Source organism: Juglans regia, chromosome 13 (assembly GCF_001411555.2).
Source record: "Juglans regia cultivar Chandler chromosome 13, Walnut 2.0, whole genome shotgun sequence".
NCBI lineage: Eukaryota > Viridiplantae > Streptophyta > Magnoliopsida > Fagales > Juglandaceae > Juglans > Juglans regia.
This window is the reverse complement of record NC_049913.1, coordinates 3,208,150-3,234,747: the sequence shown is the minus strand read 5'-3', so window position 1 is coordinate 3,234,747 and position 26,598 is coordinate 3,208,150. Positions and strand designations below refer to the sequence as shown.

At 34.6% G+C, this 26,598-nt stretch overlaps 2 protein-coding genes, 2 long non-coding RNA genes and 1 other non-coding gene across 9 annotated transcripts; 1 reads left to right on the top strand and 4 right to left on the bottom strand.

Annotated features, from left to right (window-relative positions):
• Positions 1-25: 25 nt before the first annotated feature.
• LOC109007670 lies at positions 26-3,316 on the bottom strand. Its single transcript, XR_001998809.2, has 3 exons — positions 2,797-3,316; positions 2,614-2,694; positions 26-441 (listed from the first exon to the last, which is right to left on the bottom strand). It is a non-coding gene; the product is annotated as an uncharacterized LOC109007670 (long non-coding RNA).
• Positions 3,317-3,523: 207 nt separating this feature from the next.
• LOC108990878 (copper-transporting ATPase PAA1, chloroplastic-like) lies at positions 3,524-7,254 on the bottom strand. Of its 3 annotated transcripts, none has more exons than XM_035684850.1 (5): positions 6,615-7,254; positions 6,456-6,509; positions 5,493-5,646; positions 4,045-4,115; positions 3,524-3,904 (listed from the first exon to the last, which is right to left on the bottom strand). In XM_035684850.1, exons 1-4 carry the CDS (start codon positions 7,014-7,016, stop codon positions 4,081-4,083), a joined length of 645 nt encoding a protein of 214 aa, XP_035540743.1. In that variant the 5' UTR covers positions 7,017-7,254; the 3' UTR covers positions 3,524-3,904; positions 4,045-4,080. The 3 variants fall into 3 exon arrangements, with proteins under 3 accessions (XP_035540743.1, XP_035540741.1, XP_035540742.1); XM_035684848.1 differs by having other exon boundaries at positions 4,045-4,135; positions 6,615-7,092; XM_035684849.1 differs by having other exon boundaries at positions 4,045-4,121; positions 6,615-7,091.
• A 2,140-nt stretch (positions 7,255-9,394) lies between these two features.
• LOC109007671 lies at positions 9,395-11,693 on the top strand. 2 transcript variants are annotated; one of them, XR_001998810.2, is made up of 4 exons: positions 9,395-10,047; positions 10,165-10,234; positions 10,766-10,895; positions 11,045-11,693. It is a non-coding gene; the product is annotated as an uncharacterized LOC109007671 (long non-coding RNA). The 2 variants fall into 2 exon arrangements; XR_001998811.2 differs by having other exon boundaries at positions 9,397-10,047; positions 10,165-10,203.
• Positions 11,694-12,062: 369 nt separating this feature from the next.
• On the bottom strand, positions 12,063-12,136 carry TRNAN-GUU. Its single transcript has one exon. It is a non-coding gene; the product is annotated as a tRNA-Asn (tRNA).
• Positions 12,137-13,109: 973 nt separating this feature from the next.
• Positions 13,110-17,215, bottom strand: LOC108990883 (ubiquinol oxidase, mitochondrial). Of its 2 annotated transcripts, XM_018964995.2 has the most exons (5): positions 17,083-17,215; positions 16,658-17,046; positions 16,073-16,201; positions 14,927-15,415; positions 13,368-13,539 (listed from the first exon to the last, which is right to left on the bottom strand). In XM_018964995.2, exons 2-5 carry the CDS (start codon positions 17,006-17,008, stop codon positions 13,480-13,482), a joined length of 1,029 nt encoding a protein of 342 aa, XP_018820540.2. In that variant the 5' UTR covers positions 17,009-17,046; positions 17,083-17,215; the 3' UTR covers positions 13,368-13,479. The 2 variants fall into 2 exon arrangements, with proteins under 2 accessions (XP_035540693.1, XP_018820540.2); XM_035684800.1 differs by having other exon boundaries at positions 13,110-13,539; positions 16,658-17,215.
• Between the last annotated feature and the right edge of the window lie 9,383 nt (positions 17,216-26,598).

Here is a 26,598-nt window from a genome sequence, read left to right as displayed (position 1 = left end):
AAAAATATCTATTTCCAGTGGCCGTTTTACTGCACTTTTTACGAGGCTCAGCGATCCCTCAAATACAACTTCCAAGAGTGCAAGATTAATAATAGATGGGAAAGAAACTATAGGTTGTATCCTGGTGCTGAGTCCCCAAACCAATATCACCCAAACATATATACTGTTATCGTCTCTCTCTCCAACTAGCATCAGAATAACGATGCTCTATTTTTTCTCTTTTTGGTCCCCTTCAAGATCAGAATCCAAAAGGATGTTAAGGCATTTCCATATGAACTATATATCTGTTTCTGACTTCTGTTGCGAGAGGAATTTGAATCTCAAAAGCAATGAATTGGCCATGACCCCAATAGAACTCAACCTCATGAGGGCTCCAGCAATTGGAGTCAACATAGTCCCAGTTACCGGCAACAACAATCCAGCAGCAATTGGAATTCCAACCTGTGCCAAAGTACTGAGGGCATAAGACCAATTTTTCTTCTAATCTCAGAAAGATTTCCACGAAATCGGAAAGAAGGGTGAAAGAAGTCAGAATCATATGCTAAATCTTGTAAACTGAGGTAAGCACCACAACAAGAGGGAAAGTGGCAGCTTAACTATAACACCCCATTCCGTAGGCTAGAGATGTCACGTGTTTTCATAAAAATATACCGACAAGAGATCTCATTTAAATAAAATAAACATTTATTTCATAAAAGAATTATTTAATAAAAACATGTCTCCAAATAAAATTGAATGAAACAACTAAATAAAATTTATGTCATAAAAATAATTTATTCTAGGAAGTCTGGAATTTAATCAACTGCTCCTCTAATCCCGGTCTACCTGCTTGTACTCATCATCATGCTCACTTGGGGTGGTTTAAAAATATAAAACAAACTAAAATGAGTCGATAACTCAGTAAGAAAATCATCATAACGTAAACATACTTAACATAAGGTTTTTCATAAAATATTTCATGCTAAGAACTTAAAATCATGACTAATCATAATGATGTTTATGTCATGCATGACTGATTTATTTGAATTAACTATTTTATCTGATTTATCTAACTTATATGGTTGGCCAACACACTTAACCCTGTGTACAAGGTTGTGCACTAACTTCCCCTACTGAAGTAAAGAAAGCCGACTGTGTAGTACTCTGACGCACTACGGTGGACTACGCTTAAGTTTGTGGCTTGCACGCCCAACCTAAAACTGCATTGGTACCATGCATCTGAATGGTCATCCGATTAACTGTTATGAGCTTATTTTACACTTGATCTTTTGAAAGTTTATGTGTCTTATGCAACGTGAGATGCATAATACATATATAACTATAATATGCGGAATGAAACATGATGAATGACGTACTTGCAAATATCATGACATGCGTGGTACGTAACACTAGCTTCCAGAGAAATGGTTTTAATAATAATATATATAACTAGCTAACTTATGTTAATCCTAATTTATGATCAAGTTATTCACCTCACAGCGTTAATCCAATATTTTCAACATGAAATCGATCACGTGAACTAGAAGGAGAAAGAAAACGTGAAGGATGTTGTGAGATGAAGGCAGTCAGCTATTGGTGTGGTGAACATGGGACATGCACAGTACTAGACTAGGTATCTTGGGTTCGGCTGCTACACTTACTGAGGTTTATGGTTTTTCCAAATAATACATAAAAGGAATTTATTTATAGAGAGATTTGGGAGAGGGTGCCGAGGAGTTCGAGTTCGAGTTCGAGTTCGACTCGGTTGCAATCATTCAAGAAGAGAGTTTGAATTTAAAAGTATGATCTAGTAGTTCAGTCAATGTAGGATTAGTAGTGACTGAGACTGTATAAGGGAATTCCATTAGTGATGATTTTAAATTGAAATAAATTTCTAATGGCAGGTCTTTAAATTCTAAAATGAGTCTAACTCATTTAATAAATAATAAATGGGATTTAACCTAGTTATTGAGCCTAATTAAAAGTCATAATCAACTTCAATAATTTATCGCTTGTGGGCTTATCCAATATGGCCCATTAAATATAATTTAGGCCTAATAAAAATTATCAATATTCCAACCTTAAAATTATTGGACCGGATTGTTATATTAACAGTGACAGCAAATCGAAGCAGAGAGCAGACAACACCAAGTTGTGAGTGTCTCAGGCACTAAATTAAGACACAGAGGATTTCTAATCTGCGAGACTGAAAAAGAAGGAATGACTTTTTAAAGCTCTCAGATTTTATTATTTTTTAATGAGTAAGATATCTATATTAAAAAGTGCAAAAAGCCCAACCCAAAGTACACAGAATATATGCAAGAGACACCTATCTAAAAGGAGAAAGGTCTTCCAACAGATCCGGGGGATGAAACACAATAGTAGCTTCAGAATTCAATTTTTCTTCGATTTTCCATATAGGAGACAGTTTCGGACCCAACTCCATGATCATTTCATACCATAAAGGGGTAGAAACTAATATTTAACTTTACTTATCCAAAAAAAAAAAAAGAAATGGCATGACCATCTCTTCCTAGATGCTTCTTTCATGTGCACTTTCACTTCTTAAATTAGTAACAATAATAATAAATAAAGAGCAAAAAAACTATGCTTATATGATGCAGAAAATCTTACAATATTGTATGCAAAAGCCCACCAGAGATTTTGCTTCACAGTATTCATTGTTAGCCTGCTAAGCTCCACAGCATCAAGCAACTGCATGGATGCAATCTAGGTCATCCAACCAATATGTACTACAAGATCCCAAATCAACACAGAGGATTGCACATAAGATGAAAATTAGATAAATAAACTTACATGATACAACAATTTCCCAAACTACACAATGGGAGAGGTTTTTCTTTTTTGGACCTGTAGAGTGTAGACCATTAGGTGATCAGAGAACTAGATACATTTGGGAAGGAAATGACTTACTAGTTAATATGTTAATCAAAGTTAATGTAGCCATGCAATTTGTGAGCCGTATGCGTTAAGGAAAAAGGCATTGCCACTCTCGGCCACCTAAGCAAAGGACTCATATTTTGTTTATGAAGCCACTTCTATTTTAACTCATGCCTCTTATGCCTAATTGCACTTTCAGTAATACTGGTTATGCATCCGAATTTCCTAGATGATGTTATGCACATAAGCAAACTGATATTGCTTCCCAACAAAACTTGAATTTAAGGAATTGGATTTCCTAGTTTTTTTTTTTTTTTGGTATGTAACCTAGAATTTTATTTAATAAAGAAGGTTTATACTATAACAAGTTAACAATGGATGAAGATAAAGCCATTCTATATGAGTTAGCTTACAAGGTCAAACCCAATAGTGGGTTTTTTTTTTTTTTTTTTGATCGATAAAAAAAAAAATTATCAATCATGAAAAAGACAAAAATAGAAATTAACATTGTTAAAAATATAGAACTTATCCACATAGGCCTTGCCTTTCAAATTAAGTATGATGTGTCTCTGAAAGGATAGGAAGAATATTACTTATCAAAAATAAAAACTAGAAGAATGGCAAAGGCATGTAAACACACAGATAACAAGCACTAAAATGCTTAAATTTAAAGCCACTATGACTTCTGGTTAGACAACCAATTCTTCAAAACAAGCACAGTATAGAACCTTGGGACAAATAAAAGCTGCTTAAGGCTCCTTAACTGTGGAAAGAATATCCATGTAACACCAATTCCCCCTTTTTCTCATAGGTAACAACTATTCCCAAATTTATACACAATGTGTAGTTCTCAACTATCATTAACATTAAATACAGCTTATAAGAAAGTCCTTAGTTTTCTGATATAACTAAAATAACTGCTAAGCTTGGATTGAGCAAGAGCGAATTCTCCACAATGAATGGTCTCTCCAGTAATAGAAATGGCTGTCCGACCAATCCACCATATGTAGCTGATGAGACTCACCTATCAAAGTGAGATATTGTAACGTCAATGATGAGTTTTATGCCTTTTCTTTCATATTTAATATCATGAAGATGATATAAAAAGATTCTGCTCATATAGGCAAGTCACTAAAATTAAAAACCAATAAATTAGCGACATACCAATTATGGTTGCTCCTTAAACAAATCATTTGCATTTCACGGTGAAATTTCTCCTTCAATAGCTCCTTGACCTGCCACTTAACCCACCAAGCTTCACTTTGAAGATTAAATATGTACTTAAAAATTTATATCTTCATTTGAACAAGTAAAGCAACAATTACCATATGAAAAGGGTTCACTAAACAGAGGTGCAAGAGTAATAACCCACCCTCTTACAGCAACAAGGACTAAATTAGGATTCCATAAGCCTTCGACTCCATAAATCCAGCATAACAAAATATAGATTAAGAACACCTTACAAAAAGACCCGATGATGTGGAAAAGCTTTCGACTATATATATATAATGGAAGACGAATAAGATCGCTATTATGCCCTGATGGGGTCCACTGTTCAAGAAAAAAAAAGGGGGGGTACACTTTTTCAAGAATACACTCTATAGCAAGTATCATGATTTCTTCAAAAAAATTAAAAAGATGCAGCACATATCCCAATATAGATGAAGGTCAAGCAGGATCCACAAGAAATCTTGGAACTAAAAACCAACTATAGATGAAGCACTTATCCCAATACTCGTATAAAAGAAGTGCAGCCGACCATAAAAAATAACCAAGAAATATGCCAATGGAATTCCCAATATCAGCCCAACTATTATTGAAAGAAAATTTCTATCTATAAGCCGGTGTGGATAACACACCTATTAAAGTGTTTACAAGATATAATTTGATTTAGAAGATAAATTTTAATGTTTGAATTTTACAAATCAAATCTTACCATTTAAGTGACGTGGATGGCGTGTTCTACACACCAGTTTGATAATCGAATAACTTCCATTGAAAATCTTACTAGCGGTTTAATCTCTATAAATGTCATGTGCAAGTTTCAAATATATCAAGATCTTGCAATATTCCTGATGACCCAAGAATTCACCATGTATCTTGATGATATTAACAGCCGTCCCAAATGAGATTCTAAAAAATTAGGATATTGACAGCCTTTTTACTCCGATATTGTTCTTAACAAAGCATAAGCAGACATACCCATGGCTGTTGGCTCAGTGATGCAAATCTTGGATACATGTAGGGTATCGTCATATATGTTCATAACCTTTGATTTTTCTTTTTGATAAGTAATATAGGTTCAATCTTGCCTGACAAAAAGTAAAGCACAAGGCAGACCACTGATAAAGATTAACCATGCAATCCTACAACTTCTTTTGCAAACTATAAGTAACTGTCAAAGATAGGTTATAATTAAGATGACAAAGATGATGCTTTTTTTGTCTTTTTGTCGGTAAAGATGACAAAGTTGATGATATTAGTGATCTTTTTTTATAAGTGTATAGTAATGATGATAACTATAATGTAATGAACATGAAAAGTAACAATAATCAACATAAAAAGAAACGGCAACAACAACAATGGTGGGAATAAAATATCAATATGCTTACCTCGAAGGTTAGACTTAAAACCACAGCTAGTCAAATGATTTGCTAGTGCCTCTCCTAACTGTTGTTGCCAGTTCTGTATGACCTTGGCTTCAGATACAGGCCATACTATAGCTGTCTCTGTTACCAGGTTCACATTAGCAGATGACACTTGTGGCTGCCAAAATTTTTGTCAAGAAAAAATGAAGCACATAGATTTAGTTTACAGAATGGAGTAAAGTTCTTGATTGTGACAAAGAAATAGGAGAGGAGAAACTCAAGAAGAATAACAGATGCTCACATGTATTGACAACCTTATCGTGTGTTTTGGCTGGTGGTGGACACTAAGGAAGTGAAGGTGTAACGTATGCTGGAGGGTGATGGGTTGGCATGAACCGAGTGGTTGCAATTCAGATAGACTTGTGAGACGTGATTCCCATATGTTCGTTTACTCAATGCTTGTTAATTTCCCATGGATGTTTAATCGCCCATATTCAATGGCAGATTAACTAACCAATTGGCCATAGAAGACACGTGGGGGGGGGGGGGGGGGGGTGGAGTGTGGGGGTCTCTCCATTTCAAAATCATAAAATTCTTAAATTCCACAGACGCCAGAATCCGAAATCAAATTAAAATCCATTTTGATTCAGCAAAATGCATCCTTTTCATAAAACTTCTTTCATCTATTGTCGCAGATGTACGGAAACTATCAAATCAGAACAAGAAATTTGTTTATTGTCGCAGATGTACAAACAATTATCAAGTCAGAACAAGAAATTTGGTTTCTACGAGACACATTGGCAAGAAAAATAATTGTTCAAACTTCAGGTCTTGAACTTGGAAAAACCCGCCAAACATAAGCGGTCAATGACTCAAAACCCTAACGCATTTTGCCTAGTAATCGATAAAAAGAAAAGGAAAACAAAAATCAAAACCAAATTCAACAAAAAAAAAAAGAGAGAGGGAGAACAATATAGATTAACTTACTTGACTTTCTAGAATTCTTTTCACACTAGCTGCGCATCCCCCACATGTCATTCCCTAGCATACAAGCACATAATTAAACCAACTAACCAAATAAACAGAAGAAAATAAAAACTAAATTAAGGGGGTGAGCGAGCGAGAGAGAGAGAGAGAGAGTCATACTCCAACGTCCAGTATAATCACATCGGTCGAGAGCGCCGAGACCTCCTCAGCCCCCTCGGAAACCAAGTTACTCTTAGCATCCCCACCGTCGGATCCATTCTCACCACCTCCGCCGCCTCCGTTCTCTCCACCAAACCTGCCACCACTCCCACCACCAGAAGCGAAGCAAGAAGCGAAGCTCGACACGCACTCAGGAAGGCTTCGTACAGGAGGCACCACCGCCGAGGCCCACAGGCTCGACGAAAGGAAACCGCGACTGCACCTGAGTTGGCGAGTCAGGTCTTGACTCGGAAGCCACTGACTCGGAGGAGCCCCGCAAAAGCGACGGCGGCCTATCGCTTTGGAGCCAGTGAAGAGAGCTACCCTCGTAGTCGTCGTCGTTACGGACAATGCGGACTCCATTGGAAGGAGAGAGAGAGAGAGAGCGGGGGGGTAGGATTTGGTGGAGACTTCTTAACTGTAGCATGTAGGATTGGAGTATGCTTTTTGTTCGAATTTACGATGCTACTTTTTTGACACCCAGAAAAAAATAGAAGTATAAGGGTGCTTTCGTAAATTTGAGCACACGCATTTTATAGTTTGGGCTAAAGATTTGGGCTCCCTTGGTTACTTTCTTCGTCCAGGAGCTTTCTCCATTTCTGATGATCTTTTCATCAGTCAGCTCAAATATGTATGAGATATTCTCTCTCGAGTTCAGTTACTGGACAATAAGCATATTCACACTCTCATGATTGTTTCTCAGCATTTGTTTGTCAATGGTCCTCTATTTTTAGACTCCATTCTCTACAGATCTCTTGTCGGTGCGCTTCAGTACTTAATCATCATGCATTTCGATATTGCTCATATTGTCAACTCTGTTAGTCAATTTTTACATGCTCCTACTGAATATCAACTTCTGACTATTAAGCGTATCCTCCGCCATGTTAAAGGCACCATTCAATTTGGCTTAGCATTTCGACCATATGTCTCTCTTGATACTCTCGTTGCCTATTCTGATGCTAATTGGGCTGGCTGCCCTAATACTCGCCGTTCAACTTCTGGTTATTTTATTTATCTTGACGATAATTTGATTTCTTGGAATGTAAATAAACAACCAAATGTCTCCCGTTTTAACTGCGAATCGGAGTATTGTGCTATTGCCTTCACTGTCGTTAAACTCATATGGCTCACCCATCTACTACATGACCTTCAGGTATCTATCCCACAAACACCTCTTCTCTTGTGTGATAACAAAAGTGCCATTTTTTTTTAGCTCAAATCCGATTTCTCACAAGTGGGCTAAGCATATTGAATTAGACTACCACTTTCTCCACGAACTTGTTGTCGCTGGCAAACTCAGTACATAACATGTCCCCTCTCATTTACAAGTTGTTAACATTTTTACCAAGAGTGTTTCTCAACCTTTATTTGAGTTTTTTCAATCCAAACTTTACGTCCGTTCGAATCTAACGCTCAGCTTGCGGGGAGTTGTCGAGGATATCACTCGTCAATCAAAGTCTTCTCATATATGTCAAAATTGACCAACGTGGTTATAGGAGACTGCTTTGTGTATTGTTTCATTTTCAATTGTAAATTCATTCATTTATATTAAAGTTATACAATCTGTAAAAACATATAAATGAAAACATTCACCACCAGACAAGTTAGGTGGATTTTCAAACGTTCTAAAAAATAAAGTATATAGTTTTCTGGTTTCCAAAAAAAAAAACATGAGAATAGAAATGAAACAGAATTTTGAATAAAACAACCAGACTTCAATTCAAATGGATATATAATTTGCTTCAATCAAGTTTAGATTTTTATTTGGAGCTTTACTACACAACGTAAATCACATTTCACACTCTACATTATTTTTAATTTTTTTAATTTTTAATATTTTAAAAAAAATTTGAGTTTATTCTTTTTAAATTATTTCAAATTTTATATTAATTATTCATATAATAAATATTTGATAAAAGAAACAAATAATAGAAATTAAAAATAATATAGAGTGTGGAGTGTTAAGATATTGTGAAGATTTTTTGTTTTATTTATACGATTCTATTTCTTTATTTCACTTTTGCTTTGACTTATCATCTCTCTCTTGTTTTCCCTCCAATCTCCTTTACGTCGCACTTGCGAGGTATCTTTGCTCGACCTCTCTTCTCTAGTTGATTAAATTGCTTTATCACCTGCTTGTTTTCGGAGAAAACAAACACATTTAATTTGTAGAATTTACATGTGAAAAGAAAGTGAAATATTTTCTCTTCATCGTCGTTATATATGGTGCTTTGGTTTTCCGTAGAAAGAAAAAATCTAAGCTTGATTTAAACAAATTATTCGTTTTAACAAGAGTCTGGTTGGTTTATTTAAAACTCTATTTCATTTCTAATCTCATATTTTCTCGGGAACCAAACAAAAATTGTTGGAGTTATTAGTATAGAGTTTTGTTTAGCTTTTAATGTGGAATTGAGTTTTTTTTTTTTTTTTCTCAATTGAATTTGTTGTACATTGAGATTGCATAAATAGAAAAATGTGCAAATTGACACATGCGCCTACGATTGTGTCACGTGATTTATAAAAAAAAAAATATATTAGAATTCAAATTATTTAAAAAAAATATAAAAAGATAAAGGTTGAAATTCTAAATTTTGTTCTCTTTTTAAGTTTATATTTAAAATTTTTAAATAAACTACGTGACATGGTATTGTCACCGTACCACGTCACTGCCTGTGAAAAGAGTCATTTGAAGGTAACATTATTCATGCTTAAAACTTAAAAGTTTAAAACCCTAAGAAGCTCCCTTAAAAAATAAAAAAAAAAAAAAAAACCCCCGAGAAGCTGCCAGACGAATACAGGTGAGATAAGCTACCGGGCTGTCTGAAATTACTGCTCGTCTTGTCCCTTGACGTTGAAAAAAACCAAATGCAAAAGCCCATCGCTCGTCCCGTCCCCGAGCATTTGGTTCCAAACTAAGCGGCCGAGCTGTTGAAACCCTAAGTTTTGTGATTCCGTCCAAGCAGCCAGACCTCGGACGAAGCCACCGGCGATACTTCCGTCGAAGCGTTATTGGCGTCCCGAGCGTAACTTGAATTCCCTCTTTCTTTCTTTACAAAGACCTCACTCTCTCTCCTCTGCTTTCTTGCTCCGTGTTCAGAGTTTTGGGATGGGTTACTTGCACGTAAACACTTTTGGTATCCGATTCTGTTTTTTGTTCAATCGGATTCGCTTTTGAAATAGAACCCAGATTCCAGTATCGGTATTTTTTTTATTCTTTGACCAGATTTTGGATTCGGTGTTTGTGATTTTTGTATTTGGGATATCTCTTCGTTTGATTCGGATAGGAGTTTGTTCTGATATCTATACTAGCTTTTTTGACCCATCTCGAATTCTCTTCAATCACTGAGAGACTTTGGAGCCAAATAAGGAAGCGAAAGCAGGGGAGCTATACAAGGTTTGTATTGTGAAAGAAAGGTAGAAGAGAGACCGGAGAGGGATGGGCTTTTGGCATTTGTTTTTTTTTTGTTTTTTTTCCTCAATAAATATGTGGCTACTGGCTGCCATGTAACAGGATCACGTCAAGGAGGCAAAGCGAGCGGGACATCAGGCGGTCGGTATCTTTTCTCAATACAAATTTTAAAGTGAGAGTTTCTTTAGCCTTTTGAAAAGAACTTAAATTTTATAGCAAATATGGATGTTGTTTAAAGTCATGCTCAAGTCACACACAAATTTTACCAGTGACTTGCCAATTTATAACAAAACGTCTTTCTGCATTTAATCAGCTGTTTAGTGGCTGTAAGATTTTTTACGTTAATAAATTTCACGAGGGTATTTCATCAGAGTGGAGTTTGTTTGGCGCTAGGTGCATTTATGGAACTCACTTTAAACTTTTAAAATTACCCTTTTTGATCCTTCAATTACTGACTTTATTCACGAAATGAGAATTGATTAGAGGTAAGATATATCATGAACCTATTGAATTGAATTAAATAGCCCAAATCACTTTATTGTGTAATTTCATAGTTATGAGTGTACTTAGCAAAAAGAAAAGATAATAGTTATGAGTTGTACCTTACTTAGTCAACAATCAGGATAATTTTGTTATTGTGATTGATATAAATGGATAAGCATCTTCTACCCCATCATCTAACAACAGAATGTGTTGTTTGCAGAGACTAGATTGTTAAAGAAACAGAGATGGCCAAGGTTCATTTCACGAATTACTCTATCGAGTTTATCATGCCGCCTTCTTCTAATAATGTCAGAGATATTTCCATCAAAACCATCCCTTCTGCAACAAAGGTATTTTATAAGGCACCGTTCTGTTTCCTCAGTTGTTCACATTATGTTTCTAGTTAACTCTCAGGTTTCTATTTTTCTTGTATAACCGATTTTTCTTTTTTCTATTATCAAAGAAGAAAATGATTTTTCTCTATGCTTCTAATGGACAGCCTGAGATCAAGAGGATTTTAGAACTAGTACACGGATGTGAAGTTGAAAAGGTGCGGACGCTAAATATGAAAGGAAAGAAGAAGATGCTAGGGGGGCGCTTGGTTGCTAGACCAGATTACAAGAAGGCCTATGTAACTCTAAAGAATCCTTTATCTTTCTCACATTCCTATCCAGTCCATTTAGTTGAAGATGAGAGGAAGAGCATAAATGTGAAGTCAAAACTAAGCATCATCAAGGAGTGAGAAATCTCCCTCACTTTGACAGCGGGAGAGGTGCGCTGTGGCGCCTGAGAAGCAATCAAGTTAGAGAGGCAGCAGTGGCATGCATGCTGATCTACACAGTTGGGTTTCTGAGTTTTCATACAGCTCAAAGCATTTTCAGAGATAGTTAGGCTCTTAAGGAAGATGTTTCTTCGGTTTTGTAGGGCAGATTACCCTTTTTACATTTTGGAAAAGGATAAATATCTATTATTTCTGCTTGATTACGCATGTGGAAGACAATAACGTCATTGCTCTAGGCAATTATGATTTTCGGGAAAAAGATTTGCTTATGTTGTCTTCTTGTCACTCGAGACATCTCTTTCTATTGGAGTTATTCATGATTGATTACTGTTATCAAAGATACTGCGATTATTGCTTTGGCTGACAAGGATGGTTCTTGACTTTTTGTTTACACTTAAAAATTTGAGTATGAAATTCATACGAAGTTTTCATTTATAGTAATGATATATGAGTGTTTTATCATAAGAAGAGTGTGTTGATGATGTTCCCGTGGAAGTGGACGGAGAAGAATTTGGTTTCAAATTGATATAAAAAAGAGTAGTGATAAACACACAACATTTTGTACAACACATGTTATAAAATAAGGGTATTTTTGTAAAGTGATGTTAGTTTTATAAGGTATTTTACAAAAATATCCCTCCTTTTAAAACATTGTTGTAGAAAGTGTTGTATAAAATGTTGTGTGATTATCATTTTTCTATAAAAAATACATGTACGGAAAAATAAAACTGGCATGCGCTAGAAGGAGGGCTCGAACCTCCGACCTTGTGGTTAACAGCCACACGCTCTAGCCAACTGAGCTATTCCAGCTATGTTTTTACAGAACAGAATGTATTTAGATAGCTCTTAAAAAGTTAGCTACCAAATTGGCTACAGGGTCTTTCTAATTTTCCTCGGCGCTGGGGTGGTACTTAGCCTCATCGATCAACGCTTGGGAGCACCGTAGCAGTTTATTTTGGGGGACGGGTGGCGAGTCTCTCTAGGCCATGCCAGTCACAATCCTGACAGTGCGCAATGCGCATTACAAAATGATGGTCTGATTGGAGGACGAGGCTTTGAGTCCAATTTCAACACGAACTTAATCAAAGCCATACTCATGATCAAAGAACTCACCAATCCATTCTACGGCCGGACATAAAGTTCGAATATGTTTGGATATACTCCTCCAGTTTCTTTTCTATCGTGTTGGGTGGTTGAGTACTGTCATATTTGTAAGAAGTGAGAACAATTGCAAGCATCTCGGATTTCATTCTTGCAGTGGATCATGGTTTTTGCCTAGAAATGAAGATCGACTATAGTAAGTTCACTTCAGGTTAACAGCTCTTTCACGGTCAGTCAATGCCGCTCCCCAAAGATTCCGCATTCTCATTTACTCGTGTGATAAAATAAGGGTGTGTTTAAATATTGAACTAAATTGAGTTGAAATGATAAAATATTATTAAAATATTATTTTTTATTATTATTAGTATTTTCAGATTTAAAAAAATTGAATTATTTATTATATTTTATATTAAAATTTAAAATGATAAATTAAGATGAATTTACTTTCCAAACGAAGCCTTAACTTTGGAGTCGTAAAAGAGAGCACAAGGAAATGATTGCAACTATTCATCACTCACAGCGCTAAACCCAACAATATCTCCGATAAATATTCATTCTATATGTTAATTGTATGAAATGGACATGCATTGGAATGAACTTAAAAAAATGAACGACATGCTTGACAGACCCAACTGAAACATGGAATTGCAGAAACCCATATGCTAGAAAAGCTGCAACTAAATTCAACCAAATTTCAATTTGAAATCCACATATATCATTATCTCATATATCTAAGAGTGCTCCTGTACACACAAATCCTCATTAATATTCAGTAGCTGATTATGTTGACAAATTATATATTAAGGCTTCGTTTGGTTTTTAAACATCTCTCAACTCATCTCAACTCATTATTACAACTTTTTCAAATCCCAATATAAAATATAATAAACAATTCAATTTTTTCAAATTCTAAAATAATAATAATATTAAAAAATAATATTTTAACAATATTTTATCATCTCAACTCAACTCAACTCAATTCAACTCACTTCAACATCCAAACGCAACCTAAGTTGCTAAATTATCTATTTGAATCTTCAAGAAAATACATCTTAATGATAACCAAGTGGGGCTGGTGCCTCTCTCAATTCCTTTCCCTGAAAGTGAACGTCCTGCAAAAAAATACGCGGTCAAAATCCAAATACAATTAGTAGAATAAAAGACAAGCATCGAGATTAATTTTCTAAATACAATTGAGAGCATGGTTAAAAGATAATAAATAAGTTACCAGGAGACAACAACCCTTACCCCACCCCAGACTGAACCTGCAATTTTTAAGTGAGACACTCAAAGCAGTTCAGCTAGCTAGTTACCTTTCCCTCTTAGCTATTTGTAGGTCAATTGAACCTGCTTTAAGTCAAACCTAGGTCAAGAAATCAGCGATGATTCGATATGCACCCAGGTCACAGGCTTTACATACGTTTCATTCCATGTGTCATTTCTATTTGCCCATCTTATACGTGGAATATTATAAAATTACAGAGAACGAGAGGTCCACTATATAAAATGTAGGTTATAGTAAAAAAATTAAGCGAGAAACAAAAATAAATATAAAAATAAAACAAAACAAAACAAAGAAACTAAGTGAGAAACATCATTTTTGCCTCATTGACTGCGTGCCAATCCTATTACTTCAGAATAATTGCTGAGAGGCCTCAACTGAAAGATGCCACTAGATTTCCTAACTCCTAGAATGTTAAAGATGCTAATCAGAGTTGTGTGCAATTCAGTTCATAGAGTACAGGGGTTTTTGTTCCCTTAGAGACATGCTAAATGTGTGCACCAATGGCGTCCAGTCAAAAAAACTTTGAATAATCATAATCGTTTCTTAAAATTAAAAAAAACAGTTGAAAACATGCAGATAGTCAACCAGAGACAACAAAAAAAAAAATTAACATGCCGTTTATTATTAAAGTTCTAAATGTTGTATGAAATATATCCAGCAAAGATGATTCGATATGCAGGCACTATATAATGATGATTGTAATGACAAACTCAAAATTTGCGAGGTACAGAATTTTCTCATGGTCCAAGTAGCAGCTACTAATTATAACAATTCAAAAGAAAAAAAAAAAGGTGGAAGGAAAGATGTGAAACACAATGCTACGACAATATGACTAGATCGAAAGTTTTACTTGTAGACATATTTGGATGCAAAATAGTATGTTCCAAAAGAAACTCTTTTAAGTAATATTAGAGTATGACTAGATTTTGGAACAGATTAGATTTGCATCAATACTCTCATATTGTTGTCATTTTGCATCAATAAAATTTCATCGAAATTTTTTTTAATAAGTAAATTTCCTCGTCATTTTATTACTGAAACAGTGATTGATTTCCAAAAGTGCTATGTAACATCAAGTAATCGACATATATAGACTGGAAAATTAAACGTTATGACATTTTAGGTAACTAGATACATTCAGAAAGATAAATATGAGTATGCAATGTTGTTAACAAGTAAAGAGCATGATCAGGGAAAAGGCAAGCAGTACTCACAGCAGCAAAATGGTTAACATCCCGATGGTGAGCTTCATCAGCACGGATGACAGTTATAACATCTTTTAGAGTTGAATTCTTGGGCAGCCTCCAGTAGTCTATAGCAATAGCAGGAGCTGGAACATTTTCAATATTACCATTCTCAATATCCTTCAGATACTCTGTATATGAGTGTATAGCCTCCTCCTCCAGGTAACCAACAATTCTATGGGCTAGTTTTGGTGAGAGTAGATAAACAACAAAGAAGGAATTGAAGAAAACTCCCTGCACAGTAAGGACCAGCAGCCTTTCATACCATTTGGGTTTAACAAGTTCCACCATGGTCATTAGGTGCATCCTCTCGTTCTCTGCTTCTTCAAGCAGAGCTTTGACCCAACCGCCACTATGCTGGAACTTGCGGAGAGACCTTAGGTGCAGCAGCATTCCTCCAACCATACCAGGAACAGCTGCCACCGTTTCCAGCATCATTGCACGGCACCCATATCGTCTCTGCAAAAAATATTACAAACTGAAATCAAATTCACATATATTTTGGCAGCAACATCAAGAACCAATAAAGGTTGCCAGCAGATGCTGTCAGCATAAAAGAGCAGTTGAATTTCTTCATATTGGCATATTTATTGAAAAGTAGAGATATCTGACACAAATTAGTTCTTTCAACATTTTTTTTTTTTAATTTTTAGTTTTTAAATATATTCTTTATTTTAGAAGGAATAGAATTGAGTGAATAGTATTGTTAATTATTGAGTAATATGCTATTCCCAGCAGGAAAAGAATTTTTGGAGAAATTATTCTTCACCTTTGAGGATAAGTACAGATAAAGTAACCAAGCGAATAGAATGGCTATTTGACAGTAGAGATATAAATGAGCACCTAAAGTTGATGAGAACAAGCAACTAAAAGAAACCTTAACGAACTTTCATGACAAAATGAACAGCTCAAACTGACGAGTGCATGCAAAAGTTTATAATATAACAAAAAAATAGAGGTCTATCATCGTTTACACAATTTTCTAAAGTTATGTGACTGCAAGAAGAAGGTACAGGATGAGACATTTTCTCCATATATAAACATCCACCCACTTAATTAAGAAAAATATCCGGCTCTATTGATGACCAGAACCAACAAATGAAAAGGCCGACTTACCTGGAAAAATATATCCGTTGGAATTCTAAGAATTTTCACCGTCCTGTAAGCAAATTTGTCCAAAAAAGCCTTTGGCACATGGTGTTTTTTCAAATCTATTGACAAGTCTGCCTCATAAGAGTCCCATGGCTACAACAAAAATGAAGTAACAATTAGTATGTAGACACTAAAGAAAACTTTCCGAGAGTTTTGTCACATAAACTCACGAGATAGGCACTGGTAAAATATTACACAAAGTGGTTGATGAGTATCCTTTAGTTCTTACTCAGAATAAAGTGTACTGGTACACCTACAAGTGAGTTGATCGTTTTCCTTTCTAATATCTCATGGCAATTGGAGTAGGAGAGAGAGACTCCGAGAGACAAATAAAAAACAGAACAACTGCCCGTGATAATTCACCGGAATTCAATACCAAAAGTACATAAAACCATCTAACAGTCGCACATACACAACAAGAATATAGAGCAGCAAATGAACACCGAAACTTATCATAAATTTAACTTAGGACAAGAACGACTGAAATAGTAAGAGGTATACACTGAAAACATCGATTCAATCTTTAAAGATCGATGAGAGTGTCGTTACCATGAAACAATTCCAAGGCCAGTCAGTCCCATCCTCTCTCTTGATTTTCTGCCGCGACGTCCCCCAGTAGCTCGACACCACCGCGGCCTTGTCGCTCTTCTCCGATTCCACTCCTTCCTCTCTGTCTATCTCCTTCTTCTCCGCCAAAGTGGTGGTCGTGGGCCCCGGCGTCACCGAGCTTATCATTCTGGTCCGGTAAAGGCCACCAAGTGCACTCGCACTCTGGTGGTTCCTCGCCAGTCCCACGGTCTCCAACGGATTCACCCTCGAGGCCGTCGAAATGCCACGGCGGCTGTGGTTACAGCCGTCGATGAGGCCTCGCATCAAACTCCTCGCCACGAACCGGTTCATCTTTGACCAACAAGGAAACGAAAGGTTCCGGAAAACGATTTTTCTGCGAGAGACGGTTTTTCTCGTTTTGCAATTTTTTGGTGTACGATTGCGGTGAGAGATCGGGTTTTGTCGTGGGAGAAGGGCTGGCGTCTGCTAGGAGACTTAAGTAAGAGCGGGGAAGTCGGAGAGAAAGATGAGGGGTTATGATCCTGTGTTCCGCGATCTGTAGGTGTGATTTTGGCCGTTACTTGAGATTCAAGGAAGATTTGGACGGCCAGGATAATGGGTAACTTGGAGGGAAATTGTATGGTAAAATTAAGAAGTTTAGAATAAAAGCGTTGGATCGGGGAGCCAGGGACTCGGGGCGGTTACAAGTTACAACCGATAAAGATTCTCTGCGGATGCTAAAATGTACCTTCGTTCTCATTTGGTCGTATTTTGACCGTAATGTGTCGCTATGCATCGGACACGATGATTAAAAAGAAGAGTACTCATATTCACATAATATATTTTATAAAAAATTATTTTAATAATTAATGTTATTTTTATAAAAAATAATATTAATATAATCGTAAAATATGTAAATATCGTACAATCATTTTAAAAAATAATAAGATCTATTATTAAAAAATTAATTTCTTTTCATATAAATCTCATATTTATTTATTTTTTTAAAACGATTTTACGACGCTTTTATATTCGCGATTTTAAATATTTTTTTTTTATAAATTAATTTATAAAAATAATATTTTTTAAAAGATATGTTTGTGTAAAAGTTATAACAAATATTTATATTTATGATTTTTGTAAAAAGAAACCGCAAGGAAATCGCTTACGTGTCAAAGCCGTTGTGGACTTGACAATACACTTTTAGTTCCTGCGGTCACGCGTCGTGGTCGGCCCGTAAAGTGTGATAAATGAAAAGTCAAACCAACCATTCAATGGAATTGACATGTTGCACTCATCATTAAAATCCAACTGTTAACAGCATTCACGTTAAGTTGTCATTAAAAATTTCTTATAATTTAGTTATAATTTAGTTAAAAAGTGTATGTTTTAAAAATTTTCTTTAAATTTTATTTATTTTTTAAAAAAATCTTTAACATCTTATTTTTTACGCATTCTCTATTTTATTAAAATAATATTTTTTTATTCTTTTTTTCTCTCACTTTCATTTACAAATTTAACTACTTAATATTTTTTCTTATATTTTGAACTATTACTTTAGTGGATATTTTAAATAAAAATTTAAATTTTTTTAATATTTAAAATTTTTTTTTTATATTTTCGTAGTTATTTAAATTATTTTTAAAACTATTATTTAAAACTATAACAAATATAAGTATGAGAGAAAATGTAGATGATTTGAAGAATAATTAATTTAATTAAAATGAATAAAATATTGATAAAAATGATTTAGGGAATGAATAGTAATTCTCCATATTTGGAGAATATGGAGAATTACTATTCATTTTCTTAAAATAAGGATCAGAATTGAGAGAGGTTTTGAAAACATTTCCTAAATTTTTCCTCAAATTATAAAAAAAAAAAAAGAGATTATGGAGAATCTAATGGAAATGCTCCAAGATTGTACAATTTACATAACTTTATTTGTTTTCGAGATAAAATCATATGAAATTTTTTAAGATATACGTAAATAATATTAAAATATATGAATTTAGATGATATGAGATAGTTTTATTAAAATGTGTGTTTGTTTATAAATATAAGATGAAAATATTTTGTTTTTATAGTATTTGATAAAGAAAAAAAATTGGAACCCACTAATTGTGTATTTTTTTTAGTAATATTTTATGAACCAGTATTTGAAAAATTAGAACCCACTAATATCACATCTCACGGACGAGACAAACGGTATTTAAATAATTAAGGATACGAGCGTCAATTCAACCAATTGGACACGATCCATACGAGACAAGCAAACAACGGATAGCTAAAAGCACATTTTCCATTGACAAGTTTTGCTATTGAAAGATGAACACGAGGGAGAAAGGAGAGGTTGCATTGGTAACTTTTTGTGTATAGTACAGGTAATGAACAATGATAAAATAATAAGAAATGAACTAAAAATAAAAAATAAAAAAATAAAAAAGGATAAAGAATGGGTGTTTGTTTCATAATGTCTGATAGTAGAAAACTTAAGTAAAGTTTTTAAAGTTTTGTATTTCATTTCTAAAAGCAAACGAGGCAGCAAATGTTAATTTTTTGTAATTTGGGCATGCAATGCATAAAAAATATAATTTTGCTTTATTAATTACCTTATAAGTGAAGGCGAAAGCAAGGAAATAAATAAAAAATAGGAACAATAACCATATAGTGAGGCTTCTTTAGTAGGAAATAAATAATATAAAAATTATATTTATAAGTTGGTCTTAATAGCATACATTCTATGTTGTTTATATTGCATGATTTTATTTATAATTAAATATAATTTAAAAAAATTTATAAATAAAATATTATTATATCAACAATATGAAAAATATATTCTTCACACTTTGAAACTATAATAATTTCAAATAAAACTGGTTTAAACTTATAGGACGAGCAACAACTTAAAAGAACATACAAGTGGCCATGATGCATTTTAGTACGCAGGTAGGAAAATGAAATGAATTTGTCAAAATTCATTAAGGGCTGGTTTGATTACACAAAACAAACTATCTCATCTCATATAATTATTATAATTTTTTTCTCACACAAAATATAATAAATAATTTAATTTTTTAAATTTTAAAATAAAAATTATATTATAACAATATTTTATTTAAACTTTAACTTTTTATCTCATCTTATTTGTATAATCAAACGAGACCTAAATAAAAGAGAATTAATACCTAGCACTATCAACTATGTACGAAGGAAAAATATATTTAAAAATATTTTTTTTAATAAGGGGGTGAGGGTTCGAATTTTTCATTTGGAGAACTGAGTTATATGCAATCAGGGCATCATACTTTTGGTAAAAAAATATTTGTTTTGAACAGACTTAATTGGTGTTATCTACGACCCGTTTAAATTAATTACAAGTAGACTTTTAGCTATAAAATTTCAAAATTTAAATCCTCCAACCTTAGGATTCAACAAATCATATGTCATATTCTTCCCAAAAGTTGACTTTTTATATCACCAAAAAATTAGAAAAATATAACGATATATACCGTGTGCATTGGAATGTGGATGTAAATTTATCTTTAAGGAACTTAGCCGGGTCCAATGTGTAAAACTTAGGCTGCGCTTAGATATTGAGGTAATCTTAGATCATCTGAGTTGATTTGTGAACAATAATACCATCAATAAGACATCCTTATACTTTAATATCAAATCTAGCATGAAGATATATTAATATATTTAAAACGTCAAAATTGGCAGAAATGTGTTTGAATTTACTACTAAACAACTTTCAACAGTATCATAACGTTTGGGCTTACAGTTGGGCTGCATTAATTGTGATCCGACCCATCCCGATGTTTTCGGCCCACGATTCGACCTTCACCAGGCACCAAGTCTGAACTCCACCAGCTCGTCTGCGTTTCAGTTCCTACCTTTTTCATTTTAAGTTAGGACTGTTTGGATTAGTTGAGATGATTTTAGATGAATTGAATAAAATATTATTTTTTAATATTATTATTATTTTAAAATTTAAAAACTAGTTAATTTTTTTATTATATTTTGTGTTAAAACTTGAAAAAATTATAATAATGAGATTATATGAGTTTCCAATTCAAACATTGCCTTAGTTTGACTGTTTGATAAAATATTAGACATAATTATGGATTATACCATTCCACTTCACTTCGATCACATTATTGGTGTAGAGGATTCCAGTAAATCAGTTGTTGATGTACGGAATCCTTCTCCATCTTATCCTTCTTGATTATAGGAGATACAATTTTCCTTTGTAATTATATTTCCTATTTTATTTCCTTGTATTCAAACTATATTCTATTTTGCATATCTTGATATAAATGAAATACTCCACCAGAGAGACGTACGGTAGTTTTACAAATATTGTTATGGTATCAGCCAGTCTTTTGGATTAACATCCTAGATCAACCCATGGCCGATTCTTCTTTCTCCTTCAACACTATGATTCACATGGTAATCATAAAACTTTCATCCACAAATTATCTTCTTTGGCATAATCAACTCCTTCCTCTTCTTCAATTTTAGAATCTCCTTAGCCATGTCAATGGTTCCATCGCAGAGCCTCCAACCACTATCGTTTCTGGATCTTCTTCTCAACCGAACCCGAAATATGCGAAATGGCAACTTCAAGATCAACGTCTTCTCAATCTTATCTTCTCTTCCTAGACTGAATAAGTCGTGGCCGAAGTCCTTGGTCTTACCTCCACTCATGATGTCTGGCTTGCTTTGGAAAATCCTTCAGCTATATTTTCAAGACTCGTGAACTTAGCATCAAGGATGATTTGTAGCTCATCAAACGTGGAACTAGGACTGTCACTGAATATTCTCGTTCCTTTAAAGCTTTATGTGATCAACTCACTGTAATGGGCCGTTTGGTTGATGACATAGACAAGGTTCACTGGTATCTCAGAGGGTTGGGCGCTGACTTTGCTAATTTCTCTACTGCCCATATGTCTCTCACCATTACTAACCTCCAAAGATTTGGTTCCCAAAGTTGAAAGCTTTGAGATTCTCCAAAAGTCACTCGGATCCTCCTATGTTTCCTCTGCTGCTTTTATTGCCACCAAATGGTCTTTTCCTCCTTCTCGGGGTGGTAGCAACTCCAAGTTCCGTCGTTCTCGTGGTGGGCACAATGGAGGCCATGGACACGGACGTGGCAAACAAGGTTCCTATATCCCTCGGTGTCAGATTTGTAAGATTGAAGGGCATATTGCTGATCGCTGTCGAAATTGTTACGAGCGTGCCGAACCTACGGCCCATCTTGCTGAAGCTTTCACCACAGTCTGTTCGCTTTCAAATGGCTCAGAGTCTGATTAGTTCACCGATACCGGCATTTCTGCTCACATGACACCTGACTCTTCTCAGTTGAAAAAGGTTGAGCCTTATCATGGTAAGAACTGCGTAATAGTGGGCATGGTGCTTCTCTTCATATTACTCGCACTAGCACGTTCTCTCCCTCTTCTAATTTTAAAACTTTTAGATGTTCTTGTTGTCCCTCGTCTTACCAATAACTTCTTGTTTATCAGCAAACTAACCTTCGATTTTCCTCTCTTTGTCACTTTTTTTCATGATAATTTTGTTGTATAGAACTGAGTCATAGCAAACGGCAGTGGCAACAGGTAAAAGCGAAGGTGGTCTTTATGCGCTGAACCATGGCAACCCTGCTTTTGTTTCTGTTCTTAGGAATAAAAATTTACATGTTTCTTTTGAATTATGGCATGCTTGCCTTGGTAATGTAAATCACTCTATTTGATCTATTTTGAATAAAAAATGACAATTATTTCTCACTTATTTATTGCCTATTTCATCTCTTTGCCCTACTTGTAAACTCACAAAAAGCCATCGCTTGTCTTTTTCCCCAAATACTACTCGATCTAATGATATTTTAGGTCTTATCCATTGCGATAGTTGGGGTCCCGCTCCCGTCAAATCTAATTTAGGGTTTATCTATTATGTGTTATTTATCGATGATCACTATCGCTTTACTTGGCTTTATCCCATGAAATTGAAATCAAATTTTTTTGATATTTTCCTCCAATTCTAAAAATTAAATTGGTTGAAAATCAACACTCCACCAAAATTAAAATTTTTCAAAGCGATGGTGGCGTCGAATTTACAAGCAACCGGTTTCAATCTGACATTCGAAAATTTGGCATTCATCACCAAATGTCATGTCCATACACTCCTTCCCAAAATGGTAGAGCTGAGCGCAAACATCGGCATGTGACGGAAAGTGGCCTTGCCCTCCTCTTTCACTCCCACGTTCCTCCTCCGCATTGGGTTGACGTTTTCAGCACAACAACCGACATTATCAACTGGTTGCCTATGCCCATTCTTGGTGGCCTTTCACCTTTTGAAGTTCTCTCTGGTAAGTCTCCTAATTATGAAAATTTTCACTCCTTTGGTTGTCGAGTCTACCCTTGCTTACGCGATTACGCACCTCACAAATTTTCTCCCCGCAATTTACCATGTATTTTCCTTGGCTATAGTTTTTCACATAAAGGTTTCCGTTATTTTAACACTGAAACTTCTCGCACATATATTACACGGCATTCTCGCTTTGATGAGAATTTTTTTTCCATTTTCAAACACTTCCCGAGCTACTTCTATAGCTAACATTGATTTTTCCAATTTTTTTTAGCCCTATTCTCTTGAACAAACTCCCAGCACGTCGTCGCCTATTACTATGCAGCTCTCCCCTGCTGCTCCTTGTTATTTTTGTACAGATGACTCTACTATTGAGCCTTTGTGGGTTCCTTCCTTTGATACGATGTCAACATTTTCTTCAGCTGCAATTTCGCCAGGACCTGTGCATGCTACAAACCTGGTTTCATCTACAGAATCTATGGCCTTGTCCGGTGCCAATACTCTGTCAGTTCCTTGTGCCTCTCATCCCATGGTTACTCGTGCAAAATCCGGCATTTTTAAGACACGACATCTAGTCCATCTCAGCCTTGTGCAGTCTTCACCATTGCTTCGTGCTCTGCTTGTCACCTCTGAGCCTAAGGGATTTAAATCGGCTGCCAAAAATCCAGCTTGGCTTGCTGCTATGGATGATAAAATAAAGGCTCTTCAAACAAATCATACTTGGGATCTTGTTCCCCGCCATCCAACACTAATATTGTTGGTTCCAAATGAGTTTTCCGGACTAAATTCCATTCCGATGGGCCTATTAATCGCTTCAAAGCACGCCTCGTTGTAAAGCGCTACACTCAACTTATTGGTCTAGATTACATGAACACTTTCAGCCATATGGTCAAAGCCTCCACAATTCATGTTGTTCTTTCTATCACTGTGTCTCACAAGTAGCCCTTACGTCAACTTGACGTAAAAAATGCTTTCCTCAATGACATTCTTCACGAAACCGTCTACATGGAGCAATCCCCAGGCTATGTTGATTCTCAGCATCCTCTCCATGTTTTCAAATTAAAGAAGGCCTTCTACGGCTTAAAACAAGCATCACGTATCTAGTTTCAACGTTTTAGTTCATTTTTACTGAAATTTGGTTTTTTATTTTTTTTTGCAGCCGTGCGGACTCTTGTTTATTTGTTTTTAATTGGCAGGATGATCTTATTTATCTCCTACTCTACGTCGATGACATTATACTCACTAAGAATAATTCAGTTCTTATAAATCAATTTATTACCCAGCTTGCACACCGAGTTTGCTATCAAGGATTTAGGTCCCTTAAATTATTTTCTTGGCCTCGAGGCATCTTATATCCCATATGGCGTTTTCCTCAGCCAAGTAAAGTATGCTATTGATATATTGGCCCATGCTCAACTTTTGGACAGCAAACCAATTCCTACTCCTATGATTGTCTCTCAACGGCTATCCTCCGAAGGTGCTCCATTTGCCGATTCCACTATCTACTGTTCATTAGTAGGTGCCTTACAATACTTAACAATTACACGTCCGGATTTTGCACACTCAGTGAACTCTGTAAGTCAGTTCCTTCATGCACCTATTGATGTTCATTTTCAGGCAGTCAAGCGAATCCTTCACTATATAAAAGGCACACTTCACTTTGACCTCAAGTTCACTTCATCCTCTTCTATGGGTTTAGTTGCATACTCGAATGCTGATTAGGCTGGATGCCCGGACACTAGACGCTCTACGTCTGGCTACTCGATCTATCTCAGTAAAAATCTTGTCTCTTGGAGTGCCAAGAAACATGCCACGATTTCTCGTTCGAGTTGCGAATCCAAATATCGAGCTCTTGCTCTCACTGCTGCTAAAGTTTTATGGCTTACTCATCTTGTACGTGATCTTCGGGTCACTTTAACCCACCGGCCTCTACTTATTTGTGACAACAAAAGTGATATTTTTTTGAGCTCCAATCCCGTGTCCCACAAATGCGCCAAACACATTGATCTCGATTATCATTTTTTAAGTGAACTTGTTGTTGCTGAAACTCTTTGTCTTTAACATATTCCGTTTTACTTTCAGTTGACCGACATCTTCACCAAGAGTGTTTCACGAGATCTTTCTTGTTTTTTCCGATCCAAGCTTCGAGTGTGTGTTAATCCCACTCTTAGCTTGCAGGGGGCTGTAGAGGATTCTAGTAAATCAGCTATTGATTTACGGAATCCTCCTCCTTCTTATCCTCATTGATTATAAAAGATACGGTTTTCCTTTGTAATTATCTTTCCTATTTTATCTGTATTCAAACTATACTCTATTTTGTATACTTCTATATAAATGAAACACTCCACCAAAGAAAAGTACGGTAGTTTTACAAATATTGTTAATTGGTGGATAAAGATAAAAAATATTAAGTATTATAATAATTATGTTCGTGATATTAGATTAATAGAGTGAGGTAATTGAATCACTTTGTTTTTTTTTTAATAAAAAATATATTATTTATATTTAGAAGGATAATACTATTTAATCCTGTGATTTTGTCCCTTCAATTTCATCCCTCGCGTATTTTATTTTATTTTTTATTTTTATTAATAGTTAAAGAAATAGCTACTAGTAGATATTACTTTATATTTGATTATCTCATTGTAACATATAATACATAAATTTTAGAATTTTCTTATCCAATACTTGCCTCATCCATTCCCCATTATATCTTTCTCTCTTTTTGTTAGAATCCATGGCTTCATCATTCTATTTATTATTATAAAGGGAGGGAGAAGGGATTGAACAATTGTTGTATATCTAATTTGAATCAAGATCTTCTGTACTTAATACACAATTAATACAAGTAGATTTCATCAAATCTCAATAAACGATAAAGATTTTATCAAATCAAGCTCAAGGTTTTGAAATTGGGTTACGCTACTACGTCCGAAGCATTTGACCAATAGTATATTTACTTATTTATTATTATTATTTTTGAGTAATGAAATCTACATAATATATTTTACAATATATCTCATAACACATATTATAAAATAAAGATATTTTTATAAAATATTGTTATTTTTATAAAAATATCTCTCTCATTTTTAAATATTATTATATAAAATATTATGAAAAGTTATATGTATTTATTATTTTTTATTATAAAATTTATGATATTAGATATTGAGTACAACGAATTCATAATTTAATCATTAAACTCCGTTTAGATAATAAAAGTGTTTTATTTTATCTTATTATTATAATTTTTTTAAATTTTTATATAAAATATAACAAACAATTCAATTTTTTTAATTTCTAAAAAATATATTAAAAAATAATATTTTAAAAATATTTTATTTAATCTTTAACTTTTATTTCAATTGATCTTATTTCAACTCATCATTCAATCAACCTCATTTCCACTCACCATCGAAACCGCGTATTTTCAGACGAATCTTCGTCCGACGATCGTGGTTCTATGACATAAGCTGACGACGAGTCCACGACCAATACTTTTGACGGTGATTCAACACGGTATAAAATAATAATAATAATAATAATAATAATAATAATAATAATGGTATAAA

Coding starts and splice junctions, on each gene's coding strand:
- LOC108990878 (XM_035684848.1), bottom strand. CDS start 7,016: ATGGAGTCCGCATTGTCCGTAACGACGACGACTACGAGGGTAGCTCTC. Junction 5,647..6,455: donor AAAGAATTCTAGAAAGTCAA/GTAAGTTAATCT, acceptor AAATTTTGGCAG/CCACAAGTGTCATCTGCTAA. Junction 4,136..5,492: donor TTTTAAGTCTAACCTTCGAG/GTAAGCATATTG, acceptor TTCAAAGTGAAG/CTTGGTGGGTTAAGTGGCAG.
- LOC108990883 (XM_035684800.1), bottom strand. CDS start 17,008: ATGAACCGGTTCGTGGCGAGGAGTTTGATGCGAGGCCTCATCGACGGC. Junction 16,202..16,657: donor GGCCTTGGAATTGTTTCATG/GTAACGACACTC, acceptor TTTTTGTTGTAG/CCATGGGACTCTTATGAGGC. Junction 13,540..14,926: donor ATGTTAACCATTTTGCTGCT/GTGAGTACTGCT, acceptor ATTTTTTTGCAG/GACGTTCACTTTCAGGGAAA.